The sequence below is a fragment of the Echinops telfairi genome, unplaced genomic scaffold (assembly GCF_000313985.2).
Source record: "Echinops telfairi isolate 266 unplaced genomic scaffold, ASM31398v2 ScPeMD7_5592;HRSCAF=6446, whole genome shotgun sequence".
Classification (NCBI taxonomy): domain Eukaryota; kingdom Metazoa; phylum Chordata; class Mammalia; order Afrosoricida; family Tenrecidae; genus Echinops; species Echinops telfairi.
Window position 1 is genome coordinate 45,082,606 of NW_022109491.1, and position 9,387 is coordinate 45,091,992.

The following is a 9,387-nucleotide window of genomic DNA, read 5'->3' on the forward strand; positions in this document are numbered from 1 at the left end:
GCAGTTTGACCTCCTAAACATACACAGAGCACTCCACCCAACAACTCAAGAGGAGACGATGCCTACTACTGTTCCCAATTAGACACCTTTGACCTACTTTCTATTCAGTCCTTGGTGAACCAAGGCAAGTACTATAGACTACTGGGATTTTAGATCCTGTTTTGTTGAGGCACATACCATTCTTCTTAGACCAGAAGGACTAGATGGAAACCCCACTAAGTGAACAGGGCTCTACTGCAAACTCACCTGTAGCCCTTGGACATGAAGCCAAAACTTCATAGTGAGAAGAAGCAGATGGCTGCTATACCAAGGGTATAGAACTGGGGGTTGTCAGACTTTCCCTTGGATCTCTTGCCTTGGTGTCTAATAGATAGTGACCCAGGACTACCATGCACTTAATATTTTAATGCCCTCCTTGGTTTATTAAAATATGCATTAATCTGGTAGGCCTGGTTTTGGCGCTGTCAATGAATACTATTGAAAGTGTTACCTTATTGCCAAGTCTCATTGTTTGTGTAAATAGTGTCCAGTCACTTAAGATTTTAATCTGTACAAACCAGGTTATATTTGTATAATCTTATTTTCTTTTTCTTTTTTAAAAATCACTTTATTGGGAGCTCGTACAACTCTTATCACAATCCATACATACATCCATTGTGTCAAACACATTTGTACATCTGTTGCCATCATCATTCTCAAAACATTTGCTTTCTACTTGAGTCCTGGGTATCAGCTCCTCATTTATACCCTCCCTCCCCGCTCCTCCTCCCTCATGAACCCTTGATAATTTATAAGTTATTATTATTTTGTCATATCTTACACTGTCCGACGTCTGCCTTCACCCACTTTTTGGTTGCCCATCCCCCAGGGAGGAGGTTACATGTAGATCCTTGTAATTGGTTCTCCCTTTCCACCCCACCCTCTCTGTACCCTCCTGGTATCATCAATTTCACCACTGGTCCTGAAGATATCATCTGTCCTGGATTACCTGTGTTTCCAGTTGCTATCTGTACCAGTGTACATCTTCTTGTCTAGCCAGATTTGTAAGGTAGAATTGGGATCATGATAGTGGGGTGGGGGAGGAAGTATTTAGGAACGAGAAGAAAGTTGTATGTTTCATCATTGCTATACTGCACCCTGACTGGCTCATCTCCTCCCCACAGCCCTTCTGTAAGGGGATGTCCAATTGCCTACAGTTGGGTCTTGGGTCCCCAGTCTGCACTCTCTTTCATTCACAATGATTTTAATTTTTGTTCTTTGATGCCTGATAACTGATCCCTTCGACACTTTGTGATCACATAGGCTGGTGTGCTTCTTCCATGTGGGCTTTGTTGCTTCTCATCTAGATGGCCGCTTGTTTGCCTTCAAGCCTTTAAGACCCCAGACACTATATCTTTTGATACCCGGGCACCATCAGCTTTCTTCACCACATTTGCTTATGCACCTGCTTTGTCTTCAGCAATCACATCGGGAAGGTGAGCCCACAATGATATGATTTTTTGTTCTTTGATGCCTGATAACTGATCCCTTTGGCACCTCGTGTTCACTCAGGCTGGCATGCTTCTTTCATGTGGGTTTTGTTGCTTCTAAGTTAGATGGCCACTTGTTTACCTTCAAGTCTTTAAGACCCTAGACGCTATATCTTTTGATAGCCAGGCACCATCAGCTTTCTTCACCACATTTGCTTATGCACCTGCTTTGTCTTCAGCAATCACATCGGGAAGGTGAGCATCATAGAATGCCAGTTTAATAAAACAAAGTATTCTTGCATTGAGGCAGTACTTGAGTGGAGGCCCCATGTCCATCTGCTACCTTAATACTAAACCTATAAATATATGCACATAGATGTATTTCCCCATCCTCATAAATATATTTACATATGCACATGCCTTTATTTAAACCTCTATAAATGCCCTTTGCCTCCTAGTTCTTTCCTCTATTTCCTTTTACTTTCATTTTGTCCCATTATCATGCTCAGTCTTCATTTGGGTTTCAGTAATTCCTTTCAGTTACATTACCCTTGACCAAGCCCTACCAGGCCTATAATCTTATTTTCTTAACTGTGTTTTAAATTCTGTACTATTGGCTAAATCAATGACATAATCAATAGAGTTAACTTATTCCCCAGGGAGATGATTGATAATGTTCTCTAACATAAAATGACAATGATGTCTCTAAGTGAACCAGAGACATATATGAACCATGGACATATGAATGGATATTGGGCTTGCAATTAATTCTAGCCCCAATCTAAGAACAATTAGTTCTTATGGCATTGGCCCTGCTTGATACTCACTTTCACGAATTGATCATTGAATATTTGAGTGCCATAGTAAAGTGTGATGAAGAAACTTGATGGTGCCCAGCTATCAGAAAGATTAGCATCTATGGTTTTAGCGGTTTGTCTTAAAAAAGCAGCCATCTAAGTGAGGCATCAAATAAGTCTACATCGAAAAAGCACACCAGCCTGTGTGATCCAAGGATGGGAAATAATATACCCCAAATTTGAAGGAAGAATCATATCAGAGCTTTAATTGTGACCACCTGGTTTGCAGATAGCTATGGATAAAAGTAGCAGTCCAAAAGCCTTTTGCATAATCCACACATAGATTAAGCCTCTGGTGAATCTCCTCTGACCATAGTGGAGGGGTATAAATCGCCTTGCTGTCAGATAGAGAGTATGATAGAGGTGATTACAGTAGATAGAGTCATTAAAATGTAACATCTATTTGGTCCCTCTTGACTCATTTAAAGTTATATCAATTTTTTTAAGTAAAGGGAAATACATGTGGATTAAGCCTCCTGTGAATTCCATTTAACCATAGATCAGGGATGTAAACAGCCTTGCTATCATCAGAGTACACTGGAAAGTGGCGTATGGCAGATGTAATTAGATTAAACTTTAACACCTTATCATTTGACTACCCTTTGGACCTATTTTAAAGTTGTTCTAGATTTTAATGTTTTCTGCTTTCTTTTTCTAATTAAGGTTTCCCCCCTCTATTTTGTGGTTAGATATCTTTTGTTGTTTCTTTGTTTTTGCATGTTTTTCAGAATATGAAATTTAGGGTGGGTGAATCTATAGACAGTAAGTGGATTGATGGAGAATTAGTCGTTAAATCCAGCTGGGTTGGCCACTAATGTCCTCCCCAGTGATCTTTTCAAAATACTACACTACTACATGCCCATTGCTGATTTTTTTGGCTGGAAAGGAACAAGAAGTCTTGGCAAGAGAAATAACCACTCTCTCACCTGTGTGCGTGCGGATGTGTCTCTTCAGGTCAAAGGTGTCGTTGAAGCCCTTGCCACAGAAGGTGCACAGGTGCCGTTTCACCTGGTTGTGGCACTTGAGGTGCCGGTTGAGCATGCGTTGAAGGCGAAAGCACTTTCCACAAAGGTCACAGCTGTGAACCACCGAGTCATCGCATAAGCCTGTTGTATACTGGGAGAAAAAGAGAGAAGCTGTGAGGAGCCAGGACCTGCTGGAGAGGAACCACGACCACTCAAGGCCCACTCCAGGAGCCTACATCCCTGTGCCTCTAGGGTGGCCAGACTATGGTTTCTAAAAATGACAAGGAGCTTGCGGCTTTGAGAAAGGTGAAATAAAAACGGACAGTTCCTTTCAATCACCATTCTTCTCTTATTCCTAATGAAAGACTTCTGATATTTAGTTGAGTACATTACATGTAGCTAAATAATGATTTTTCTAGTCTTATAGCAATGAATGGCCATGTGACCCTACCTCTAAGGGGAAGTCCACAGCTGCTTGTCAGTTTGTCACATTGTGATAGCTTGCCATGTTGCTATGATGCTGGAAGCTATGGCACTGGTATTTTAAATATCAGTATGGTTACCCATGATAGAGAAGTTGCAGTGGAGCTTCCAGAGTAAGAGAGGGTAGGAAGAAAGGTCTGGCAACCCACTTCCAAAAATTAGCCAGCAAAAATCCTATGGATGACAACAGATTATTGTGCAATACAGTGCTAGAATGATGAGTCTCCTAGGCTGGAAAATACTCAAAGTATACATTGGCCACAACAATGGGTTCAGACATCATCATCATCATGAACGTTGTACAGGACCAGACAATGCTTCATTCTATAATACATAACTCAGGAATTAGAGCCAACTCAATAACAACTAACAAATTTGCCAAAGGTGGAGGGGTGGGGGTGGGGGTGGGGGTGGTCTCCATGCCTTCCCTCTCCCTTCCTTTCTTCTGGCTAGCAAGACCCCTAACAGACATCTTGACCATGAGGTGAAACCAGTGTTGAGGAAAAATGAACCAAAAAAACCCCAGGGGGTTAGGGCCCTGATGACTTCATGAAACCATGTCACAAGAAATTCTTCCGTATACCTTGTTTGTTGCCCATCCATCAAGAGATTGCGACCACTTCCTCTTCCCCTTGTTTTTGTGACTGCTTGAACCAAAACAATGCAGCAATGGCTTGTTATTCCCAGGTTGAAGCCTTGCAGTTTCCACTTCCGCCTCTTGGAGCCAGCTCCCAAGTAAGAAGTCCAAGGAACCCAAGCGAGCCAAGGAGAAGGAGGAACACCGAGAGGCCTCGCTGGACCTTTCACCCTGGCCCCGTGTTGCCACAGCTGGGAGAGTTGGTATTGTCGTGGTTGGATGCTGTCAAGTCAGCTCAGACGCATAGCAAAGATGGGTGTAACAGCATGAAACACTTCCCGGTCCTGCTCCCAGCCAGTGCCACCAAGATCAGAACTGTGGCCTAGCTGAGCCACATTGCAATTCCTTATCCAAAAATCCCGAACAAAGGGCATGGTTGTCCTTTGGGGAACTGCCTTGGTTAGGAACACAGTTTCATTATCAGCATAGCCACGACCAAACCCTGATCTCTGGACTCTGAGCCCAGTGATCTCTCAACTACATTTTCTACTGCCAAGGAAGAAAACTGAAACCAACTATGCGATGAATATAATACCATATCTGAAATATGCAAAGGTTTTCTAATTATAAAATCAAATCCTTCAAAAGGAAATTGATCCAATTCCTTGGTCAAGATTCTATTCACACTCTCTTTCCCGCTTCTCCTCTGCCTTCCACTCGGGGCCTCTCTCTCTCTCTCTCTCTCTCTGCAGTTCCATGTTCAGTTAACTGTGAAACCTGAAACTTCCTCTATCCTTTATAAAAACCCTCTTGGATCACACACCTACACAAAAATTTCTATTCATCAAAAAGGCCTAAAAATTATTTTCATAAAAACATCACTAGCTGAGACAACTATAAATTATTATTCCTATTATGAACTAAGTATCTCTAATAAAAGTAATATATTGTTCTTTTAAAAGCAGTTCCCAACTTTGTGATGTACTCTTTGGATGTCAGTTATACATACTTAGCAATAAAGCTGGTAAATTATTTTAATCTTAAATTAGGAATAAAAACTGTAAGTCCACTCCAATAAATATTAAACATAATTTACTTATTATTTACTAATGGAAAGCTTATAAATTGGACACAGGCTATTTATAGACAGACAGAAACATACTTCTCATTTTCAAGCTCAGATTTCAGATCTTTAACCTGTTCTGAATAATGCTGTTCACTTGTCACAATGGCCTTTAATTGTATTTTCAAATCATGAACTTCTTTCTGCAAAATAAACATGTATTGAAAATTAAACATGTATAACCAAAAAAAAAAAAATCATCACTAGCATAAAGAGTTGGTACTTTTGTGGAACTTTCTCCCAGCCTGTGATACCTTTCTCCACAATGGTCCTGACTCTCCTCTAAGACCCACGTCCATTATTCTTTGTACCCTCCAAATGCAACCTGATCCGTGACAGAAGTCCCTGGGTGTATAAATGGTTAGCATTGTCACTGGCTAGCTAAAAGGTTGGGGGTTCAGAAACACCTAGAGGTACCTCAGAAGAAAGGCTTGCTGGTTTTGTTTTGTTTTTAATTCCTTGAAAACCCCGTGGATCACAGTTTACTCTGCCACTAATGGGGTTGCTATGAGCTGGAATTGACCCAGCAGCTCCTGGTTGCTAAGTGCCGGGCCCTATGTGCATAGTAGCTGCAGTAGGATAGTACCCAGGGATGGCTTGTCCCCAAGATTCTGCCACAGTCTACCGGAGGAGCAGACATGTTAATGCACCACAGACCTCCAAGAATTCCAGTCTGCAATAGAGTCACCTCAAGGGGTAGCTATCCTAAACATGAAATGCTAAGAAAAACATTTTCAGAGAAAGTGAATTCCTCAGTCAGATAAGGGAGGGAGGGAAAATGACCAGTGATCAAGGGGGAAGTATGCTGGTTTTGTCTTACTAATTGAGCCTGAGGGAAGGCAGAGAAAGGAGGAAGTTAATGAGAAAAGCAGGCCGGGTTGATTAGAGAAACAAATCCAGACACTCATATACTGTATGTGTAAAAAAGAGCTTTCTATCAAGAAGTAGTTATATATCGAGAAAACATCCCAGCCCAGTCCAACTCAAGTCCATAAGTTTGATACTATCCCATAAGTCCCTCTTCAGATTCATGGAGCCACAGGCAATGATGCAGAATGCAGGAACATCACCGGATGGTGGGTGCCAAGTCCTCTGGATCCAACAGCGGTGGATGCATCTCCAGGACTGTCAGTAACCAGGATCTGCCAGCAGGAAGGTGAAGGGAGAGAAGGGAAGAGGGGAGTTCCCAGGGCCCTCCTTATGAGAAGGCCATGTTCACAAGGAGTCTCCATCAGGCTGTAACTCATGGACAGGCTAAACTCCACCCCTACACTTTTCTTCAACTTGACTTGAAATTATGAAAATATCACAGGGTCTATCTTGGTGACCCCAATAATCGATTAAAAGGATGAGAAATTGCTAAATGAAAGTAAAGGAGGATAGCCCCAGGAGTTGAGTATGACAACCTCTGGCTGACTCACATTCTAAAGTTGTAGCATTCCTGCGCTGGCTCCCCTAAAGTGCTATGGCTGGCCGTATAGCCTGAGGAGAATCCCGCTGTACCCAGGGTTCTTCCTGCCACAGTGCACTCCCAGTGTCCTCTCTGTCTGGAAGTCCCCTTTCTGGATCATCTCCTTCCTTGAAGGACATGCAAAGACCAAATACGGCCCATGTCTTGGCAAACTGAGTAGTCGGAGCTTCCCAAGGCCAAAAGTCAGTGAGAGGTTGTTTGATCCCTAGAGGTCTCTGGTTCCAGAAAACCCCATGCACATTGGAACCAGACCATTGTGATCCACAGCATTTTCACTGGCTGATTTGTTTGGATGGATTGTCAGGCTTTCTTTCCTGATTCATCTTAGTCTAGTGGTGGTGGTGGGCTTACAAGTTCTCTCTAAAAATAAGATTCATTTCCATCACATTATGTCAATAATAGCAAGCAGGAGAAATCAACATGACCCTTGTACATCCAGATGCTGAACACAACCCTTAAATCAGTTAAATTCAATACTCTCTTCTTTAAGCTATCCCGTTTGTATGCAGTATGGCCTTCTGCCCCTGGTAGGATCAAACTGGGGCCGGCCTTCTGGAAGCAATTTTGACCTCGCAGCAAGGGCTGAGGAAAGCTCAAGAGGCATTTCCCTCCTCTCAGCTTCAATTTGACATCCATTATGTTCATTTTCACCATTTCAGGTAGGAATAACCAAAAGTGGCTCTGAGAATCAGAAGTTTCACTGCCCCTTTCAGACAATAACTAAGTGCACCACGTGGCCACATCGGGGGCCCCAGGGAGAAGGAAAGTCCAATTCCACCCACTTACCACGAGGCAGAGGTCAGATAAGCCTCCACTCTCCATCTTCATGATTTGTTTTCTCTAGTAGCCCACTCCCCTGGCACCATAATGTGTTAGGCCAGGTTGTCTAGAGAGACAAATCCAGGACTACTCAGATGTGTCCAGGAAAGAGCCTTCTATCAAAAAGTAATGTTAGGTCAAGAATCATTCCAGCCTAGTCCAACTCAAGACCGAAAGTCTGGTACAAGTCAAGGCCCTCTTCAGCCACATGTCATGGCAGGCTGATAATGCAGAAAGGTGAAGCAAGATGCAGGGCGGTCCCAAGATGGTGGGTGCAGTCTCATGTACCCAAGGTTGTTGGAAACATGGCAGGGCGCCGACCGCGCTAAGGGTCATGCAGCCCAGGGAGCCACCCCTGGAGGCAGAGTCCCAGCAAACAGGAAGGCAAAGAAGAGAGAGAGAGAGATTGATTCCCTGTTTTTCTACTTACAAGAAGGCCACACGCCCCCAGGAGGCATCATCAGTTTGGCCTCCATCCCAACACCATCATAAAAATTCAAGTCGAAACTGGTTACCAAACAGTTTGTTAGAGAGATGACTAAAGGAATCTCAATGAGATTTTCCCTCTCTGGATTATATGTCTACTCATTGGACCACATTTATCATTTGAACCACTGTCAATTATAGTGATGGTGCTGGGTTGGGCCACATTTTATTCTGTTACACATGGGTGGCCCTGAGCTAGGGCCCTGGTCATCATTTCTACATAACAGCCTAGTTCCTAAATGAGTGGGAGGCCACACATTTAGATACAACATTCTACAAGTTCAAAACAGTGTTAACCAATCTTACCTAGATCAAACAGAGGCTAAAGCAGTCATCTTAGTTGCAAATAACAGTGGAGTAGAAAGACAAAAAATGCGGAAGGAAACAAGAAAAGAAATGCTGATGGATCCCATGAAAAACCTAGACCTGGCCAGTTGTGCAATGTAGAATGTCACTTATTATCCTAACACAATACAAGGGTAGCAGAAGGTCTCTTCAGAAATATAATAAGAGACAATGTAAGAACATGTTTTCCAACATGCTCATTTCTAATCACTCTCCAACTCTTAAAGACTGTGTGATGTAGACAGGTTACTTATACTCTCTACACCTTAATTTCATCACCTGTAAAATGTAGATAATAACGATATCTGCCTCTTGAGATTATCGAGGAATTAAATAAGAAAAGTTCATTTAAATGGGACCTACAGCATAGGGGGACAGAGGAGGGTCATTAAACCGGGGGAAGACCTTCAGTCAGATCAATTGACACAGTGGCTGTATCAATGGTGAGGAGGGTGCAGGACTAGGAAATGTTTGATTCTGTTGTGCATAGGGTTGCTATGAGTGCAGACTGATGTAAAGGCATCTAATAATTACTACATTGAAAAAACCATACTACCATCGAGTTGATTGCAACTGATAGCAATCCTATGACACGGCAGATTTGCCCCTGTGAGTTTCTGAGACTAACTTTTTACGAGAGTAAAAAGCCCATCTTTCTCCTTCGGAGTAATCGGTGGTTTTGTGTTGGGAGCCGGTGGCCTTTAAGGCCTTAGCCTCAGCCTGAGCCGAACTTGGCTGCTTCCTAGTCTTTCATTTGCAAAACCTGTAAGGCCCTGCCTAAATTCCTGCCTC

At 42.8% G+C, this 9,387-nt stretch overlaps 1 protein-coding gene across 1 annotated transcript in view; it reads right to left on the minus strand.

Annotated features, from left to right (window-relative positions):
- The window catches only part of OVOL2 (ovo like zinc finger 2), a 42,118-nt gene that overhangs the window by 12,580 nt on the left and 20,151 nt on the right, over positions 1 to 9,387 (minus strand). Inside the window, exon 3 of the mRNA XM_004697811.2 lies at positions 3,253 to 3,442. Coding sequence (XP_004697868.1) covers positions 3,253 to 3,442 — 190 coding nt within the window. The remainder of the gene's footprint in view (positions 1 to 3,252; positions 3,443 to 9,387) is intronic.